Genomic DNA, 20198 nt, shown 5'->3' with positions numbered 1-20198 from the left:
TACAACCAACTTCTATACACATTTATCAATATTATACTTTTTTACACATTCTTTTATTTAATTTATACAGCAATCAACTCCTTATCCGTACGTCGTAAGCAGGGAGATATAAGCCGCGTATAAGTCTCAAAATGGTATATAAAAATTATACTATCATTTATAAACGATATTAAAACTATTTAATCTTGTGCTTCATAGAAATGCCGTCAACCTTCCAGATATCTCGTTATCTACGTTACGCGCATCGTTATCTATTGATGGGATCTTTCTATTCTTATTAGTTGAGGATCCGAGGTCCCGCGAAAGACTGGTTGCTCGCAATTTGATAAAGATCCTCCCCCGCGTACGACAGCAGCGGCGAGACCTCGACGTTCTCGCCGACGTATTTTGCGCCCGCGTCCAACAGCCATTTCTTATGCAGATTGAGCAGATCGGCACGAGCGGTACACGGGCAGTCCTGATCGGCGGAGTCGGAATTCTTGAGCGGACTGAACTCCTCCTCGCGGGTGCCTTGCCACACCGCGATGTTCTTCGCGAACGGAAATACGTCGAACACGAACTTTTCTATTTTTATGCCGTTCGGGGCTTTCGGAGTGATTCTTTCCCCCTCGTCGTTGGTATACGGGATTTTCTTCCTCGCCACGTGCAGGCTCAAATCTTTCTCGCGATGATAACCGATATCCTTGAGGAAATCGACCGTGAAGTAATGATTGCATATGTTAGCTGCATTGTACGCCAGTTGCCCATCAGCGCGGCGAAGTTCCGCCGTCTGCTTCGTGATCTCGCTGTACTCGACCACTTGATAATGATCCTCCACCTAGGCACGAGAGACAGAAATTCTGAATGACGCTAAAAATAGTTTATAAAATTGACGTATCGAAGTCGTTAATAAGACGCAACAGAAGTACCTTGCAAACTACGCCAACTGCTTCGGAGGGGGAGGACTTCTCGATAACTTTAACTCCGCAGTCCGCTTTGGAAAACGAACAGTATCCCAGAAATATGGGATCTGCTACCTTTACCAAGATATTGTCCACGGAATGTGCATGAATACTTCGAATGCCGCGTCGTGTCATGTCGTCCAATATTCCTTGAACTTTCAGTGCACGATACAATCCGCCGTTGCCGTCAGGTGCCTTGGAGACCCGGTGTTTCGCATCCAAGATAATCTTCCCGTCAAACGTGAAACACGGCAGCATACTCTGCTTGAAGGCTACGACATTGTTTTCTTTTAAACCAAAATATTTATGTTCTCTCAGGTAGGTGACGGTAGCGTCATGAGTAGCGTCACTGGTGAGGATGTACCTGAAAGAAGGAAATAATTTGCCTGATAATCTCTCTTCTATCCTTTTCTCACTGTTTTGATAATGATTTGTGACATACCAAGTTATCTCTCCATGCTTTCCATAGCGCCGTTCTGCCATGTTCTGCAAACGGAGTATTCTCTCTGCCTGCAACTGGAACAGGGTCTTGTGTGACGGCAAGTCGACGTCAAACATTCCTTTCGGATACGTGACTCCCAGACGCGTGCCTTGACCACCCGCCATCAACAGTACAGCGATACGACCCTCGGCTATTTCTTTCAAGCCGAGCTCCTCGTACGTCTTCAATTCTTCTGTCGTGGACGTTTTGATGGACGCAATCTTCTTCTCGTCGATTGGCTGTACCTTGTCGTCCAGCATGTTGTTACCAATATGCTGCGAAGACTCCATAGTTCTCTTGAAGTACGCTGTGACCTCTCGCAAATCCAACTCGTCTATGTCATTCTCCAGCTGGTCCCTGTCTTCGTCGGTCAGCTCGTTCCAAAATCGCAGCAGATGGTCTTGGCCGTACTCGCTCAGCTTCCTCCTTAGGTGCTCCATATTCGTGCAACGTGTCTATGTTTGACACTTGCAGGCGAGTCGCATGCGGCAGAGAGTATATCCCCTTATCGCGCGTTTATCGGCGCCGTATTCTCGGTAAGTTCCGCGATATGGCAGCTCGCAATACGAGCGCGGACCAAGGACAGAACGATCGACGAGGGATCAGCGACGAGCAACAGGTATTCATAGAGATCAGTTGGCTCGTCTCACAGGTAGTAGTGGTAGCGGCAGCGGCAGCGGCGATGGCGGGATACCTTCACTTTCACAATTCCACGTAGCACGATTCGATTTCTCTTATCAACCCCTCCCGCCCAACCGGTCTCCTCTCCTGTGCACATAATCCTCCTTTTTCTTGCCACCATGTCGTACCATGAGCTGTCGCCGGCAGCTGTAGTCACAAAAAGTCACCTCTTTCGCGACACGAACGGCAGATAACCTGTGCATCCCGTTCTCCTACGTTATCTGCGATGTTTCATCGATGATCGAACTGCTGATGGTCGAACAACGGAAGAAGCACCGCCGTAAAGCGCGCCGATAAGACACATATGTATCACATACTGCGAAGCTTCGCAAAATTCTTCGGCAAACTAAGCTCCGATAAATTCGATCCCTCCACTGTAGCGCTGACGCACCGGCGAGCGAAAGGTGAAAGGTTACGGCGAGAGTAACCGACCTTGACTCAAGGCACCGCTCGGCGGAGAACCACTCTCGTTTACGTATCCGTTATCGGTGAGTTTAGATTTCGAGAAAACGGTATTCCGTTGACTTTCTCTTCAGGATCTCTAGGGTCTTCAGGATCTTCAGACTCGGCATAATAAGGCATCTATGGAATTTTTGTCGCATCTGTAGCGTGAGTGCTCGACACGCAGCAAGTGCTGCGAAACATGTGCACAATTGTCTTGACAGATGCGAAACAAGTAGAGAATATCATGAAAGTTGTTGAAATTCTGTAACTAATTGTTAATATTAACGTTGCTATAATATTAACGAATAACGCATCAACTATACAGACAAAGATAGCAGACATAGATAAGTGAAAGATGTACCACTCAGCCCAATAATAAGCTTGTCGCGTTGCGTGAATTTTTCGTGTTGGTTCGTTCTATCTTCTACCAACGTCTATTCCTTCTCTCTCTCTCTCTCTCTACGCCTGAGTGTACGTGTACTGCGAAAGTGCAAAACGTTCATGCAACACGAACAAACCTAGCGCGTGCAAAACGTGACGAAACGAAAGTATTGTCACGCAGATGATAGAACATGGTCTTCATTAAGTTCATTAAGAAGTCGGTCAGTCGTCACTGAAATGTAATTTAAGATGTTCTCAACTAGGCGTGTCGTTTTTTAGTCGTTTCATCCGCAGCTATTGAGAACCTCTACTTTTCGCGCGCCCATTTAAAGTAGGTATTCTATTTAAAGAGAAATATAAAGATCATTGCGACGAGATATTGCGTTCTTTTTCTAATACCGCATGTGCGACGCTTACAGTTAGGAGCTCGCAGTCTACACTTATTGCGTCTATGATCTTCGCAACAAGGCGCCTGCCACTTATTAACGGTCGAGCGTTGAAGCATCAGTGCCGTAGACATCAGTCTATCGTTTGAACGTGGGGGTTATATTGAGCGCATCAAGAAAAATAGAAGATTTTGCTTGAGCCGCCAGCAAGGAATTATTAAAAAATAAAAAAGAATTAATATAAAGGTACATTGGATGAGCAAAACGACGAACAATTAGAGAATGATATGCTGCGCTTGTACACCGACAGTTCAATGGCGCCATTCTAATAATACTCCGTCACTATAGCGAACACCTGAGTAGACACGCCAGTCGTACAGATAACAATTTGCAGGCTTTAAGCATACCTACGGCGAAAGGTCGATGACCTTTTGCGCCTGCACGTACCCATACAGCACGAAAAGATTGCATATATATTGCAGGAATCTTCCACCGCAACGTAGCAACATTGCAAATTCACTGCGAAATGTTTCTGCAGCATTGCTATGGGAGTGCAGGAATGTGAAAATGTCCGCTTTTCGGAACATTGCAACGAAACGTCATAATAATATTGCAATGTAATGAATTTGCAATAATTATAATTATTCATTATTATATACTTTAAATATTTTTATTTATTAACATAAATAGACAATTATATGTAATATAACAATAGTAATAAAAAATGAAATAAACATTTTCTCTATTTTTGTTATAAAAAAGTAACTGTTCTTTATAAAAAAAAAACTTAAAAATCCTCTTCTTGAGATATTATTTTTCCTTTAATTATGTTAAAATATTTTTCCTTTAATTAAATAATTGAATCTTCTTCGTTTTTGTTTGTATGTTGCCTGTAAAAATAAAATAGGAATTAAAATTCATATATTAGCATAAAATTACATAAAAATATACATACTGCAAGTATGTATAGAATTATATGTAAAATGACATAAATATATAAATCTCTCAATCCTAACCGGAGCTTGAGCAAGCCACTTGGAAATGCATTCAGCAATTTCTGCATCAGTGGCATGATTGTGTATTTCACGAACAGCTTCTATAACAGAAAAAGTTATTAAAAATATTACAACTATTAATATGCAGTTTTCTAATGAATTTCCATAATTTTGAGGTTATAGTGATATAAACCGTGAGGTAGGCAAATAGAGTGATTCTCTATTATAATTAATTAATAGATACAAGATTAACAGCACACAAGTGCTATAATTAGACATAATATTATAAAAAAGTACTTACCTTTTTCTTTTACGTAACTACTTTCTTTTAGAATGATGCTCGCGTCGTACAACCACCATGTTCTTTAGATAGTCGAAAGAGACAAACACCGCATGCACATATATATTACCGAGCTCAGATTCTGGTCATCACACATCATTGATCGAATAAATTTGGACGAATCTCGTTAGGATAGGAAGACTCCAATGTTTTAATAAAATGAATTATTAATATGAATTAATTACAAATTTTGATTGTGCAATGTTTCCGAAATATTAATGTCATGTTGCTACAAGTGTACTGGTATTTTGCGGATATATATCTCTGCAATGTCTTTGTACTGTTGCATTGCAATTTGCAACGTTGCAACGTTGCTGCAATGTTGGTGCAAGCTTCTGTGCTGTATGGGTAGAAAGTGGAAAGTTTAAATCAGGATCTTGTGTATTATCGCATCTTATCTCTATTTCAAACAATATGTTTGCGTACCGTGAATGTGAAAAAATAACTTACTCGATCTGTATGATCAGCGATATTTCTGTTGCGTGCAAACTGTACGCCACGCACGTCACGCTCAATGTGAAAGAATTTTAACAGCGGGAAATTCCATCGCGATTTAACGCGGTTTAAGCTAGCGCCAGACTAGACGCGATTCGTAATTCGTATTCTGATTCGTTAGCCGGTTGGGCGGTTTTTTGACGAAACTCAAAGGACGCGAATCATTATGAATTATTCATTCGAATTATAAATGATATACTGCGAATCGCGAATAGTGTGGAAGGTTTACAGTGACAAACAATGAATTTTTCCGAATGTCCAATATAAATTTCTACAAATCACGAATCGCGCATAGCTTCTGGCGCTAGCTTCACAAAGATATCCCAAGCAGCACACATTGGTTTCAAAACCGTTTCATAAACGTTTTGCTGTAACGTTTCATAACCATTTTATTGAAACGTTTATTTAGGAGAAAAATGTCCAACGAAAAAACGTTTCTTTTTCGGCAAAAAAAAACGTTTCAGAAACCATCAGAAAAATATTTATCATTCTATATATCAGTGCCTCAAAGATAGACAGAGTTAAGTCACATTTTTGTAAAAAACTAGATTTTTATATTTCATGAATTACTCTCTACATTTCGTGTAGTGGAATCTCACTCTTTTGAAATATCACTTCCAGTAACAGTGATCTCAAAAGTTTCAAAAGAAAAGAAGAAGAAAAGAGTATTGGATCGGTTTTCCGGATAGTTATTTATAAGGTGATAACACAAATGTTACTTGCGAGAACGTCACGTCTGGCCGGCCATCTATCGGTCGCTTGGTGAATCAGAGGTAGGAATCACACACACTTGTGTTGATTTTTGTCTCTTGTTCCATAATCGAGTACATTGAAACGTATGATGTAAAAATAATTAATACTCGCAAAGTAAATAGAAATTACTATTTTTTCTATATTAATTATATAATTTCAAATCAATTTAATAAAACACATTTTTCGTTTCCGTGGAAAGGTGAAAAATACGTTTTTAAAATTGAGGTCTAAAAACGGTTTCTATTTAAACCGTTTCTTAAATGGTACTTTATGTTTCTTAGACATTAGATACGTCTAAGAAACATGTATTAGGCTAACATGTGCTGCCTGGGATGCATGTATAGAGCCGGTTTTACGAGAAGACAACGAGCGAATGCGTTTTACGCAATTTCGCCGTCAGGATTTGCGATACTCGCGTCCGGATCGTGTCGCTCGTCTCGGGTTCTTGCTCAGGATCGTTAATGGATCACGTCTCGTGCGTATAACGCGTGCGGAATAACGGGATGGTGCAAGGTAGTGGAAATGAGTCATCCGCTATTGCTCGCTACGAGCCGTCGCGTATAACCGAGCGCAAATAAGTCGCAATCGCGCTGCGCTGAGGACGAGTGACGACTGCTTACCACTACTACACCGTGCATTGATAACAGTAACGTTGCTCCAGAAATTTCCATACTTTTTAGTGCTTCGTCGAGTAACCGTCCAGTATCAAAGCTTTGTCCAACGTGTCTCTCGACGCGACGAAATCGGTGCTTGCGATGTATCGGTTCACTTGAGCGTGCGTAGAGCGAGTATTACATGGCCCTTACACGTTTGCCTCTGTATATACTTTTCTGCACGTACTACTAACGTTAACTCGACTAAACCGATGTCGACGGATAAAATACGCATGTGGAAGAACCTATAATATTTCCGCAAGCTCGTCGGACGTCGTCCTCGTAGCTTACAAATTTCAAATACAAGCTATATACGTAACAAGTAACGAGTCGTTCCCTTGATTATCGTAATCGTTATGTTATCGTTGCGAGAATGAGGTTTTTTGTAATAACAAGCTAACGCATTTAATTCGCTGACGTGTATTTATACTTTTCACACGAATAAATGTCGAATTTGTTAGATTCCCGCGGCATTCCCGGCGCTCGTACGTGCGTTAATTCGTACTGTCACTCGCCGCCTACGACGTGGCTTCGCACGAAGTGAGCATGTAACGACGACGAAAATGCCGCTTAGTATCGTGATACAAGCGCGGTGTCAGGTGTGCAAAAAAGGATCTCGACTCCCGACTGACGATCACCGATCACCGATCACCGTGATGTTATCGTAATGTCCCTCGCCTCGAGCACAAACAGATGGGCCTCGAGGATAGTCATAGTATTACAGCTGACTACCTGGAGCGCCGTCAGCATCGTCCTCCTCCAGAAGGGCGTTAGCTCGTTGCAAAGAAGAATGCTCGAAACGACTAGCCACGTTATCGAGGTAATCGCGGAAGTATCGATCAATTATTATAATCACCGCTAGCTAATAATAATGTATCCGTGCACGTGCAGCATGATTGATCTCAGCCACGTTTTTCTCCCCCTCCCCTCTCGACAGTCGAGACAGCCGGGAAGTCAGTTGACGGGGATCGACCAGCGTGCCGACAATCTCGAGGGCGAGGACACGTCGAGCAAGATCCCGAGGATAACCCGCGACGAGGAGCGTACTCTCGACAACGCGAGCTCGAGGATCATCCGGGCGTGGGAGGAGGCCGTTATCGCGCCGGGACTCGTGCCCGAACCGGCCTCGCGGCAGGAGGAGGAGGATGGAAGAAGTAGGATAGAGGAGAACAGAAACGCGACGGAGCGGGAAGCCGATCTCGCGGGAAACGCGCCGCGATCGACGAGGCGCGAGCCGGAGACGCGGGCGCGGAAGTCGCCCGGCCGCGGCTGGGAGACCGGCGAGCGAGTTGCGAGCGCGCTTGGCGGAAGCAAGAGCGGAACGAGCTTCTCCCGCATAAGCGACAGCGGAGCGACGACGGCTGTTGCCATGGTGGTGATCGGAGTTATCATGCTGGTGCTGGCACCGACCGTGATCATTTTGCGGATTCTGGACGAGAGGAAGCAGGCGAGGAAGCTAGTCGCGCTGTCCAGTGCGCGGGAGGACCTGCCGCCAGCGTACGAGCAAGTCGTCTTTACGAGCGAGGAGGCGCCAAGATACTCGACGCTCTCCTTAAACGATGACTACTCGTCCCCGCCCCCGTCGGCTACGGCGTCGCTGATCAAGTCAAATTCTACGTAGAATACGTATACAAAGAGAGTGTGTTTCCTTTTAATATTAATACATGTAATAAAGTATTACTTATTTTATAAAACGGTTTTTGTAAGTTCTTAATGAATGGTCGTAATGGAGAAGAGAGGAGGAAAAGGGAAGAAGAGAGAATACAGTTAAGAAAAGTTTTAATATATAGAATATATATCGCTTTTAATATGAATAAAGTATTATTTTATAATTACCATAATGATTTTATGTACGACTTAAAAGTTAAATATATGATACCAAGGATATTAATAATTAGGGCAATTATTTTTTCAATTATACACGCGTTTTGTTTTGTACGCAAGCGTGTAATGCGAAACATGAATTGATGAAAATGGATTGAATCGCGCCGCCTCGCGTCGGACAGAGTAAAGCAGACTCGTCCAACATGGTGCTGGAAAGTACGATGATATGGTGAGCCTTATATTTTATAAAAATTCACAACTCCACATTTTGCCTCTCCGTGACACTTTCGTTAATCGTGCGGCATCCGTTTGCCATGGGCGAGAAGAATTATGTCGGATCGATATAATTGTTACGTGTATAACATATTAAATTGGGTTTGAGGTTAACGTCATGACAATGACGCGACAATCTTGTGCACAAACTACCGAATTATTTGTTCTTAAACGACGCCGCACGACCGTCAAACTAATACTATGATTTTGATGTATACGCAGCGTCGATAACAGCGATTATATGCGAAATGGAGATTTCGTACCCACTCGGCTGCAAGCTCAGCAAGATGCTGTCAACTTGGTATGTCACTCCAAGACACGCTCGAATCCTGAGAATAACGTTGGCCTCATAACTCTCGCCAAGTACGTGTAATTGATTTAGACATTTGCAGTTGTCGGTTACTTAAAAATTTCCTGTACATTAATTATGAATCTCTTTGAATTTTTTCAGCGTCGAGGTATTAGCAACGCTTACGAGTGACGTTGGCAGAATATTATCCAAGCTTCATCAGGTTCAGCCTAATGGCAAACTGTCCCTTGTTACGGGCATTAGAATCGCCCATGTAAGTGTATCTTTTACCTTGCTTTCTGTAATTTTAGAATCTTATCTAGTAAGCTGATATCAAACGTTCTATAAATACACAGTTAGCATTGAAACATCGGCAAGGCAAAAATCATAAAATGCGGATTGTCGCATTCATCGGCAGTCCGATAGACATTGATGAAAAAGAATTAGTGAAATTAGCCAAACGCTTGAAAAAGGAGAAAGTGAATGTTGATGTCATAAGTTTCGGTGAAGAGAGCATCAACAACGAAGTATTGACAGCCTTCGTGAATGCATTGAATGGCAAAGATGGTACTGGGAGTCATCTCGTTACTGTACCACCAGGCCCGCATTTATCAGATGCCTTGATCTCCTCTCCTATAATCCAAGGCGAAGATGGGATGGGCGCAGCTGGCATGGGTAGCGCTGGATTTGAATTCGGTGTCGATCCGAACGAAGATCCTGAACTTGCATTGGTAAGAACTGCAATTTTATCGATTTTTATTATTTCCTGCGAAATAACGATAACTTTATATAATTTAATAATTTTATATTTATTTAATAAGTTAATAATAATTTTTCATGATGACAAATTTGGCCTGATTTCTAGGCTCTGCGTGTTTCCATGGAGGAACAACGGCAACGGCAAGAGGACGAAGCCCGTCGTGCACAAGCGACCGATACTGCCACGAATAAGCAGCCAGAGACTGTAAAAGAAGCTCCCAATGAAGAAGCTATGTTGAAACGTGCCCTTGCCATGTCGCTTGAGGGAGCCGACGAGTCTACTGCTTCTACTGATAACACTGCTCCTTGCAGAGGCAACGTGCCAGATTTTACTAATATGACTGAAGAAGAACAAATCGCCTTTGCTATGCAGATGTCCATGCAGGATCAGCGTAAGCTTTATACAAATTCGATAAGTTGATTGATGACTAACATTTATTGTGTTTAATCATTTAATCATTGTTTTTACCATGCAGAGGAGTTGGAATCGCAGAAGGAAGAGGCAATGGATGTGGAGGAAGATTATGCAGCTGTCATGTCCGATCCTGCTTTCCTACAATCTGTTTTAGAGAATTTGCCAGGCGTAGATCCACATTCGGAAGCCGTTCGTCAAGCCGTCGGATCGTTACAGCAAAACAAGGACAAAGACAAAGACAAAGAGAAAGAGAAGGAGAAAGAGAAAGACAAAGACAAAAAATAAACAGCCCCTTTCTTAGTTTCTTTCATATTCATACTTGCTGAATTTGATATTTTCCATTATTGTGTATGATATTGTAGCTATCTATCTTGCTTATGAAATATACTATCAATTTATTGAAATTGTCCAACTTGATTTTGTAAGGATACGTGTGTTAATTATATATATAATTTTGATTGATGCTTATCGGCAGATTTATATGCTATAAATTAAATTGACCGATATTTCTAATATAATTTAAATTATAAATTAAATTGACCGACATTTACGATCATAATGCGAAATATATTGTATTATATATATATTACAAGTTTTTTAAATAAATTTACCATATCAAACTATGATAAATAAATCGACTAAAATTATTAACGACATATTTATTTAAAAAAATGTGTTGAGAAATGTGGTTGCGGCAGGGCAATTGTGAATAATAATGTTTGATTCAGTATAGATGATAACTAACCTGACCTAACCCTTTTCGATTTGTAGTCCAAAGTGAAAACAAGTGAAAAGCATTTAGCAAATTGAACACTCAACGATCGAAATCGTTGAAACTTGTCATTAATCACTTGATTATTTCTTAGTTATCGTTTATCTATGCTTTATGTGACCAACGCCTATTGGCTTAAATATCGCTTTCTCTGAGCTGATTTCCAGTGATGTGCAATGCGATTCCAACTTTAATTCGAACATTTTATAACACTTTCCAAAAGCATATTATAAAAAACCTAAGCAAATTGCGTTCATATACTTATAAATTTTCCGTTCTTTTCAATATAAATCCTATTATTTTAATTTTAGTTTACACAATTTTCAAATTTCTGATTTGGCTTTCTGCAGGTAGCATGTACACGTATGTGTACATGTATATTTACACCGTGTGTGTACATACGCTCATCGCAAAAATTTGAATAACAACATGGCGCCGCGGAGAAAAAACATTCAAACGTCACGCAGGTCGTTAAACGAGGTCTGTTACAAAGAAAACAATTATTTGTGTTGCTTGAATGATTATCAAACGAGAGTTCGCAGGCGGGAGAGTATTAGAAATGCGAGAACTCATGCGGTAAGTCAAGTTAACGGATTTTACCAATCTTGCAGTTACGGCAGTCCGTTGAGCTGCCTTCAAATTTGTTATACACTTCATTGAGATCTCTTTAGTTTGTTATTTGGCAAAAGTGAATAAATATTTATTTAAATTCTTCGTGTAAAATTCGGTGCTTATTGAAAGAACTGTGCAAAAACTATTTGAGATTCTCAAATAGGTTAGATTTGATAAATTTATAAAATGTATGTAACATAATGTACATATACACGTATAACATAAAATACATGTACAAAATATGTTGCCCAATTGCGACATAATTTATATAGAATTTATATATGCTTACTCACTTATATGTATGGATGTACCAGATTTCTGTTATTTAGACGCAGATGACAGAGAGGAGATATCCCATACAGCACACAAACGTTAAATCAGCATCTCAGAAACGTTGCATAGCAACATTGCAATGTTCCATCAATATCGCAAAATGTAGATTCGACGTAGAAAAGATATTGCATAAATGTCTAATGTCCGTTGAATTGCAATGTCTTGTAGATATTGCATTCAACGTCTACAAGACATTGCAATTCAATTAGAAACCTTTGTTAGATCTTAGGATTGTTCTTTTTTACTGCACTTCTGAACTAGTGCAATAAGTTGGAGCGAAACAAATATACTTTCTTTCATTCTAACTTATTGCACTAGTTCAGAAGCACAGCGAAAAAGAACAAACCTATTGATTTAACATTATTAATTAATTATTACTAAATATAATAGAATTATTTGTTACATATAAGAAGAATGACAACTTTAAATTGACCATTAATTAATAAAATCTATTTGTTACATGTTGTTTCAATGTTGTAGCAACATACAGAATCAATGTAGAAGAATCAACATAGATTCAACGTTGAAAAAATATTTATATTTTACTATTCAACATTGTAACATCTTCGCAACGTTATTTCAACTTTTTGTGCTGTATGGGTATACTTGTTATAAATGTTTTTATTTCTCTTCTATTCTATATCATAGAAAGATAGAACAAACCACCTCTTTTACATAACAAGTCATAACAGAACCGATTAATAATATAATTAATGTATTAATTGTAGCTATTTATAAAAGAGCAGTGAAGCTTCGTTACATCTTGTAAGAGGTACTATTTTTAGTCATTAGATTAAGATATAAAAAAAGTTTTTTATTTAGATTCTTATAAAATTTATAAATATTCTATTTCATGCTTATATAATAATTGTAACAGTTTAAACCTGTAATACTACAAACGCTTATGGCTCTTAGAGAGCACAATACAGCATTGTAGACAGAATCAAAGAATCTAATTTTGTGTGCTTAAATTTTAATGCTTTGTTTGATACTCGATAAACATTGTATAAATATTTTATACAATAACGACAAAACGTCATAATTTTCGATTATTTAACAATGCATAAAATAAAATAATATTAGTACATCATAATATGTAATATAAAATAAGTTGGTCGCTGATATAAAATAAACCTTATTTTATATATTTATATATATATATATATATATAAAGCGTACGTAAAATAACATAATATGTAATATAAAATAAGTTGATCGCTGATATAAAATAAACCTTATTTTATATATTGATATATATATATATATCAAAAGCGTACGTAAAAGTCGGCGGATGCTTTGGCGTGGGCGATTCTCCGTACTTGGCCCGCTCTCTTATTCAATCTATTGTCAGTTAGCGCCGGTGGTCCTCCCCGCCACTATGCTGATTTACCGCGTGTGGTGCGTGCGTGGTGCGTAGTGCTGGTGCGTCCTGTTGACGCTTAACACAGTCGAATGGTCGAGCGTCATTCAGTATTAGTCGGGTGCTCACGAGAACGGCCCACGTATCTTTTTTCCCCCATTTCTTCGCGCGACCGCGACAACAGCACCGGTATTCCCGTTGCCCGTACAAAGCTCTCTTTTTTTCGCTCCTCCAAGCAAGTATCTAGTCTGATCTAGTCGTGCTGCAAACGATTTCGTTCAGTTGCATTGAAGCCCCGATAATTGTCTTTTCGTGTGATACTGACTGGACGCACCGGATCTCGCACGTGGCGCGGAAGGCGTTGTCGAAAACCTCTACGACGATTTGTGAAAACGACATAGCTCGAAAATACTATCGTTCTTGTTGGGCGGTGAATCATGATACACAATTGGGCGTTGACTAATATGGAAACGAAAAAGTTGAAGTAGCGAGCAAGGCGAGCAAGTTTTGAGAATTAAAAGACAGAAGAGCATCTCTCGTAGTTGCATGATATTGCGGAGGTGCAACGTCGGTACGAGTTTTGTAGCTGATACAAAACGACAGGACGACCGAATCTTCATTTATTGTACACAATAGCCCGAGTACGACGCGTTAGTCGCGCTAACAAATTCTACAAGAAGTCCTCAAGCAATGATAATCCAAATGCTTTTTGTTTGCTTTACTTGGGACTGATTTTAGAGATCAACGAAGTTCGTATAAATAGATAAAAGAGAGAGAAACGGAGAGAGAGATAAAAAGAGATATACATCAAGTGATAAAGCTGAGCAAAATTCGGTGGAAAGTTTTCAAGGAAAAAGTTCTTGGATCACCTCTGTCTACCTTAACTCGAGTCTCTACAAGGAGAGAAACAGAGAAACGCCTCTTCTCGTCTGAGCTCTCAGGTCAAGGTTCCGAGAAAAAAACGAGCCACGTGTGTCCACTTGCAAGACTGATCCGTGCTAAACTGTTGGCTACACGTATGGTATTTTTTCGCGAGATTACATCCCTGGGAGTTAAAAGCGCGAGCCTGGCGATCTGTGACGATGCGCCTTCAGAATCGATCCCGTTCGCGAGTTACCGTGACCCGATTGAAATGATCTCGACACGTTCGATCACGGGTTAATACACGTCGAACAGCAACGTACCGGGGGAAAAAATGAATTCTTGCTTTCCACACTTGGCGATATTGAATCCGCGTAATGCGAGCAAGCCGAGAGATCGGATCAACGACAGATGCATCACGAGTAGCGAAGACACCCGGACGCGATCGAGAAGCCCGGCGCTCCCGGGGAAGAATGACGTCTTTCAGGATCTGGATCTGTATTACGTTCGGCAGATCGCACGAAATTCCAAGGTAGGCTTCTCGCGTGCAACTGCGTGCGATAAAGATACGATGCTGTCAATAATGCTCATTTATAACCGAGAGATATTGCACGAATCTCCAAAAGTGTGACGAAATAGGTAGACCTTTTACTCTCGAGTTAATCGATCGATTTAATGAGCGACCGCCGGAAATCTGGATTCATGCGTAAAGAGGAGTTAAATTATTGGAGGAAAGATACGAGCAGCGTGCTACGTAGTGCGTTTCACGGAAGCTAAACTCGCGTTTCCTCACGGGCGCTCGTATTTTTAGACATTGTGCGTGATATCGCGTCAGTCGGATGTGCGAATGGCAATGTCAAACGGATATGAAACCATTTTCAGTGGCACTGATCGTAAGCAAGATTCGCTACACTGGTGCTGGTCAATCGAATCGACCGAATCTTGCTGAAAATCGTTGCAAGGCCTCGAGATGTAGTTGAATATTTATTATCCACTATATGTGTGTATGTGTGTTTATATTATTTATGTGTCAGATATTTATACCGTCTTCCGTTTGAGCATAGCAATTTATTATCAATGTAGTTCCACGTAGTTGAATAGCGCTTGATGATATCCGAACATTGGACATATGAAGTGTCGCAGCTCTTGAGGAAACTTAAGGGGGGAGCCTGCTTTAGAACGCTGAAAATAAGGTACATTTTACGAATTGTTTTTGGAGAAACTATACAGCGGATCATTATAAAACTTTGATGCATTTATTAGTACATGTTTAAAGATAAAAAAAATTATTTTTTGATTTGAATATATCGCTTGTAGAGGTCGTCCTGGAGAAATCTTAGTGCAGCCGCGTCGCCGGCATTGCAAATTGCTGAGCATTCTCCTGCCTCCAAATTTCGTCTAAACTGAAAAATTGAAATATCTTCTCGTTATTTATGAATTCCCATCGTCGATGAACCAAAGAGAGAAGAAAAAAGTTGAAAAGTGCCAAAATGGTGGAGCTTAGAACACAAAAGTACGATTTTTAGGCAAAGTTTTTGAACTTTTTCATGCAAAAATAATTGTTTAACTTAATGTTTTTATGAATATTAAAGGTTCATCGACGATGGGAATTCATAAATAACAAGAAAATATTTCAACTTTTCAGTTTGGATGAAATTTGGAGGCAGGAGAATGCTCACCAATTTACAATAAGATGCCTCCAGGACGACCTCTACAGGCGATATATTCAAATAAAAAAATAATTTTTTTTATCTTTAAACATGTACTAATAAATGCATCAAAGTTTTATAATGATCCTCTGTATAGTTTCTCCAAAACAATTCGTAAAATTATACCTTATTTTCAACGTTCTAAAGCAGGCTCCCCCCTTAAGCGAGAATGGAAGATGCGAGAAGGCGCGTCGCGCGTACGGTGACCATACAGGCCCAACTACACGGGGTATTGGATTTCTGGCGACTATTTTCGGCAGACAAGCTGTCGGGAAAGTGTTGGCGAGAGAAAGTGATATCGAGGGGAACACGTAGGAAAATGAAGGACAACTAAACGGCGGCATTGAAGAAACAAGATGAGATACAAACAGAATGGAAGAAACGCTCAGCTGTTGCGAACGCGGATCGCAGCTTTAGCTTTATAACGCGCGTGGATGTATTATTATGTATACAAGAAAAAAATTCGACAATGCGCGGAGAGTCGCGCGAATTGTTACATTGTACTTGTGAACCCGTTTGTCATGTAGCGCGTATCAACGAGTTTCATCACGGCTCGTTACAGCACTGGCGACCGAGGTCAGGGATTAAATGTGGACGCGCTTACCCTTGCGTCCGTCGTTGCAAAATTCTCATTCGAGGCCAACGGCAGAGTATGTGGTCTATGATATATTCCTGATGGGCTGCGTCGCGTCGTGCCGCGTCGCGTAAAGGATGTGTCACGCTAACGTTAACGGAATACAAAATTGCACAATATGTGCGATGATTCATCATCATTATTGATTTTCCTGATGCATCCGTTATTTTTGGCTGCTTTCTTCATCTTTCGTAGAATCAGCTTTTTTTTCTTTTATAGAATTACTGTCTCATATAAACGTTACAAGAATTATTGGACATGCTCGATGAAATTTAGGCACGCTTCTTAATGCATTTAACGTCTCGTAAGAGTACAGAGATACGATTTTTCTGCTTGTGTGTGTGTTTGTGTATTGCGTGTGAGTGCGATTCGTAGGGATAAATGTGATTTCGTGCACGCAGACTATATGGAACTTGAACCGCGGATCGATATTCCGTGATGTTAAAGTGCTTTCCCGAGGGTGGAAGGAGAAGCGTATGCGAGCCAATTTGTCGAGGCGAACGTCACCCCCTCGTGCATTCGCCACTTCCCCGAAGAGTCGGTATTTCAGTCCGATTCTGTGTTCTGCTCACAACCAGTGTTGTGAGAGACGCGCAGCTTTATTTACGTTTTTGTGAAGTTTGTTTCTTATCCCAACGTAGAATTTTCATTCATTACGCCTGTAACGTGCGCAGCGGACTGTATAAACGAGAAAATTCTAATTTTACACGTCGAAGCATCAAAAACAGATGAATGGAAAAATCATGTCCTCTCAGGTTTTTACTACCTTGTTATATATTATCTTTCTTTTGTTATATATTATTAGTTTTATTATCAGGTTTGTTTTATCGATATTAGTAATACGGGGAAGTTTTCATATCGGCGAATTAAGTTTGCACAAATTGCATGTTTCAGCCTATAGGTATTTCATTAAGATTCGTAAAATGAGTATGATTCGTTCGCAAAATGTGACGGTAAGACGTTTCGTTAGGTATGTAACTCGATGCCATGAACGCATGACGGCCACGTGCTAGCCAGACAGTCTTTTTATCGCTGATACTTTGATTTTTCTTCGATCGTAACTATCGGTTTCCTCTTTTGCGCTCGTACATATTTTAATATCTGCAGACATCTGCAAATTTCTAAACTACATACTTGTACAGAGAAGTTTTTCGAACAGTTCTCTTCAAGAGTTTATTAAATTCTGATCGAATTCTAATGGAAGATTTATACAACGACGATTGAGTTAATTACTAAAATATCATCGATGATTGTATGTTTCAGGAGTACGATCTTGAGCAAAAAATCGAGGTGGAAATCAAGATGAGAGAAGGTTCAGCAAGGCTTCTCGCGGCTGCAAAACATCGCGCTCAGAGCTTGGAAGCGGCCAAGGCTTTGCTTACTTCCAATGAAAGAATGTCGGTTTACATGGCGGAATTGCAGAGTCGTCGCCGCGAACTTCTGAAAAAACCGTGGTACGTTAATTTCTTGGTAAAAATAACGTAAAGAAACATAATTTAGTTAGTCATTCTACTAGTGATAGCGCTAAATAACGTATACGTTTTCCAGCATTCCTGGAAGTATGGGCAAATTGTCGATTTCGGATCTTAGAATACCACTAATGTGGCGAGATTCTGATCACTTCAAGAATCGCGGGGATCATCGTCGATTCGCTGTATTTTGTTTGGCACGAGTGGGCACGGAAATCCATGACACTTCCTTATTGTGCCCCATCGATAGAGCTCATACAGATCTCAGTTTTGCCGATGTCTTGATATTGTAAGCTTTGATAAATTGTCCAACTATTCTTATAGCTATTCAGTCGTTGTGCTGTTAATTTGATAAACGTACATTAAAATGTTGTAGCGTTGTAATATTAAAAAGTTATACTTTGTTACTTACGTTACTTACTGTACGTCTGCTTTCAGTAACAATGTGCCTGCTGAGTTCGAAGTAGTCTTAGAAATTTACAGCCACGTTTTGCAAGAGGATCTAAGTATCGCTAGTACGCCAAGGAGAATTAAAAAAACTATTCATTCGTCCATCTCTAAAACTGTTGGCAAAAAGCTTGCCGCTTCGCTCCGTGACGAATTCAGTTCCGCTAAGACGTAGGTCGTTTCTTATTTGATGAATGTACGAGTTCAGCACATTTCCATCGTGAACATTTTCATAAGAAATTGTTTTTTCAGTGGGCCACAGTTTGACCTGGTAGCTCGTGCAAAACTGACCCTAGACGACACGGATGACAATATTCACACGCATGATCTTGTTATTAATAATGTCGGTAAGTTACACGAGAGATTCAGCGTATATTTATGATAGTGTATATTATATAGAATATATTATAATACTCCAGTATCATGATTTCTTCTTCCAGAAAATAAGTATCACTCTCTACCGCTCTTCGGCCACTTTTGTTGTCGATTGGCGGCGCAGCCAGAATGCATTAGCAAAGAAGCGTGCATCGGCAGCGTGAACATAGACGGTCAGAATTACTGGGCACGTCTACAAGGATTTTATTTGAAGATTTGGGAATCGAAGAAACACGCAGAGGAAGCTCAAAACCCGGAGCACGTGATACCAGTTGATAAAGTTAGCATCTTATATACATCTCTTGCCGTAAATTTATTACTTTATTTCAAGTAATTTTTATATATTTGTTTTTGCAGGGAACGTCGGTTCAATTATCGAAATCTTCCAGCAAAGAACTTCTGATAAACAATTCTAACAATGGCATGGATAAGTCATTGTCGATTAGGTTCGAATCGAAGGAGGAAGCTCAAAAATGGTCGAAGCTCTTGTCGGCACAGACTCACGATCATTCGAGGTGGAAGCATGCCGCAGAAGTTATTCAAAGAGTATCCAGCATTGAAAGTACAAGAAACTCTTTTATAAGCAATAAAAGACAAGGTTCTTTATACGATGAGACACCTTTAATAGGTAAATATGCAAGTTACAATTTTTCATAAATCATAAAATTTGACGAGACCCTTCTCAAAATTTTAAATTCGGTCAGTCATTTCTTAATTACTGCGCCTTTCATTGCAGAATCGATCCCGTCGGATTATACATCTGGAAGGCCTACTGTACAAACAATTTTTGATCTCACACCTAGTACTAGTTTAAGCAGTTGTAGTTCCACAAATAGTCTAACAAGCTTGCGCTCACGTTCACTGAGTATCAGCGGTGCGTTTAAACAAAGTGCCATTACCCTAAAGCCTCACTTAGCTTCCTCTAATAAAAATAACGCGTAACATAACATTTTTACCATTTTTTTACGGGAAAACCGTAAGTGCCGAATTATTGTACATCGAAAGAGATATATATGGTAGGATTTTTTTATTTTCTACGTCAGTGTTTTACAATCCAGAAGTAATGTATATTAAAGCAAATGCTTTAATTTAACGTATTAAAGATAGGAAAAAGATACATATTGTTTGATTAGATACATGGTTATACTCGGTTTAATAAATATTAATGGAAAAATATTGTTTTGACTGAAAACTATGTATTCATATTACATATTTATTATATATAATTCGGTATGTATCGAAAATTTGAGAGTAAGTGGAGACGTAGAGGAGTATAAAAGTACAAAAGATTTTGGTGAAATAATTTCTCATTTTTTTACGTTATATTTTGGAGTTATATTAATAAAAAAAAGAAATAAAAGTAGCCCTATGCATTTAAGAATTTATTACAAAATATGTAGGAACATTGCAATATCTAATAGGGTTGTAAGACGAATACACGTATATTTATGTATGCAACAAATAAAAAATATAATAAACAAAAATAATGGTTATTTTTTTATATAATTATCCACTA

At 39.7% G+C, this 20198-nt stretch overlaps 4 protein-coding genes and 1 long non-coding RNA gene across 10 annotated transcripts; 4 read left to right on the top strand and 1 right to left on the bottom strand.

The window, feature by feature from the left end:
* Positions 1 to 37: 37 nt before the first annotated feature.
* On the bottom strand, positions 38 to 3253 carry LOC105277565 (UDP-N-acetylhexosamine pyrophosphorylase). Its single transcript, XM_011336000.3, has 4 exons — positions 2909 to 3253; positions 1384 to 2815; positions 909 to 1305; positions 38 to 817 (listed from the first exon to the last, which is right to left on the bottom strand). Exons 2-4 carry the CDS (start codon positions 1860 to 1862, stop codon positions 278 to 280), a joined length of 1416 nt encoding a protein of 471 aa, XP_011334302.1. The 5' UTR covers positions 1863 to 2815; positions 2909 to 3253; the 3' UTR covers positions 38 to 277.
* LOC105277564 lies at positions 3130 to 3532 on the top strand. The gene is made up of 2 exons (XR_893645.3): positions 3130 to 3259; positions 3348 to 3532. It is a non-coding gene; the product is annotated as an uncharacterized LOC105277564 (long non-coding RNA).
* A 2902-nt stretch (positions 3533 to 6434) lies between these two features.
* LOC105277566 lies at positions 6435 to 8432 on the top strand. Of its 2 annotated transcripts, none has more exons than XM_011336001.3 (3): positions 6435 to 6543; positions 7012 to 7370; positions 7488 to 8432. In XM_011336001.3, exons 2-3 carry the CDS (start codon positions 7218 to 7220, stop codon positions 8169 to 8171), a joined length of 837 nt encoding a protein of 278 aa, XP_011334303.1. In that variant the 5' UTR covers positions 6435 to 6543; positions 7012 to 7217; the 3' UTR covers positions 8172 to 8432. The 2 variants fall into 2 exon arrangements, with proteins under 2 accessions (XP_011334303.1, XP_011334304.1); XM_011336002.3 differs by having other exon boundaries at positions 6459 to 6672.
* Positions 8433 to 8483: 51 nt separating this feature from the next.
* LOC105277568 (26S proteasome non-ATPase regulatory subunit 4) lies at positions 8484 to 10694 on the top strand. The gene is made up of 6 exons (XM_011336003.3): positions 8484 to 8603; positions 8870 to 9010; positions 9099 to 9210; positions 9293 to 9667; positions 9802 to 10087; positions 10172 to 10694. Exons 1-6 carry the CDS (start codon positions 8578 to 8580, stop codon positions 10393 to 10395), a joined length of 1164 nt encoding a protein of 387 aa, XP_011334305.1. The 5' UTR covers positions 8484 to 8577; the 3' UTR covers positions 10396 to 10694.
* A 602-nt stretch (positions 10695 to 11296) lies between these two features.
* Positions 11297 to 20159, top strand: LOC105277569 (rhotekin-2). 5 transcript variants are annotated; one of them, XM_020031081.1, is made up of 8 exons: positions 11297 to 11362; positions 17655 to 17845; positions 17940 to 18149; positions 18299 to 18478; positions 18560 to 18654; positions 18748 to 18962; positions 19040 to 19310; positions 19419 to 20159. In XM_020031081.1, the coding sequence occupies exons 1-8, from the start codon at positions 11312 to 11314 to the stop codon at positions 19622 to 19624; spliced, it is 1419 nt and encodes a 472-aa protein (XP_019886640.1). In that variant the 5' UTR covers positions 11297 to 11311; the 3' UTR covers positions 19625 to 20159. The 5 variants fall into 5 exon arrangements, with proteins under 5 accessions (XP_019886640.1, XP_026827360.1, XP_011334306.1 ...); XM_026971559.1 differs by having other exon boundaries at positions 11297 to 11458; XM_011336004.3 differs by lacking the exon at positions 11297 to 11362 and adding an exon at positions 13277 to 14580.
* The last annotated feature ends 39 nt before the right edge of the window (positions 20160 to 20198 follow it).

This window comes from Ooceraea biroi, chromosome 7 (assembly GCF_003672135.1).
Source record: "Ooceraea biroi isolate clonal line C1 chromosome 7, Obir_v5.4, whole genome shotgun sequence".
NCBI classification, from domain to species: domain Eukaryota; kingdom Metazoa; phylum Arthropoda; class Insecta; order Hymenoptera; family Formicidae; genus Ooceraea; species Ooceraea biroi.
Note: the sequence above shows the minus strand (reverse complement) of the source record. Positions and strands in the feature narration are given on the sequence as shown.

What these genes read in the sequence shown, in the direction of transcription:
- LOC105277566 (XM_011336001.3), top strand. Translation starts at nt 7,218, where the DNA reads ATGTCCCTCGCCTCGAGCACAAACAGATGGGCCTCGAGGATAGTCATA. An exon ending in CGACTAGCCACGTTATCGAG is followed by an intron (nt 7,371 to 7,487) that starts GTAATCGCGGAA and finishes CCCTCTCGACAG; the next exon opens with TCGAGACAGCCGGGAAGTCA.
- LOC105277568 (XM_011336003.3), top strand. Translation starts at nt 8,578, where the DNA reads ATGGTGCTGGAAAGTACGATGATATG. An exon ending in CGGGCATTAGAATCGCCCAT is followed by an intron (nt 9,211 to 9,292) that starts GTAAGTGTATCT and finishes ATAAATACACAG; the next exon opens with TTAGCATTGAAACATCGGCA. An exon ending in GATGTCCATGCAGGATCAGC is followed by an intron (nt 10,088 to 10,171) that starts GTAAGCTTTATA and finishes TTTACCATGCAG; the next exon opens with AGGAGTTGGAATCGCAGAAG.
- LOC105277569 (XM_011336004.3), top strand. Translation starts at nt 14,383, where the DNA reads ATGAATTCTTGCTTTCCACACTTGGCGATATTGAATCCGCGTAATGCG. An exon ending in GAATTCAGTTCCGCTAAGAC is followed by an intron (nt 18,479 to 18,559) that starts GTAGGTCGTTTC and finishes TTGTTTTTTCAG; the next exon opens with TGGGCCACAGTTTGACCTGG. An exon ending in CGATGAGACACCTTTAATAG is followed by an intron (nt 19,311 to 19,418) that starts GTAAATATGCAA and finishes CTTTCATTGCAG; the next exon opens with AATCGATCCCGTCGGATTAT.
- LOC105277565 (XM_011336000.3), bottom strand. Translation starts at nt 1,862, where the DNA reads ATGGAGCACCTAAGGAGGAAGCTGAGCGAGTACGGCCAAGACCATCTG. An exon ending in AAGCATGGAGAGATAACTTG is followed by an intron (nt 1,306 to 1,383) that starts GTATGTCACAAA and finishes TCCTTCTTTCAG; the next exon opens with GTACATCCTCACCAGTGACG. An exon ending in CAGTTGGCGTAGTTTGCAAG is followed by an intron (nt 818 to 908) that starts GTACTTCTGTTG and finishes TCTCGTGCCTAG; the next exon opens with GTGGAGGATCATTATCAAGT.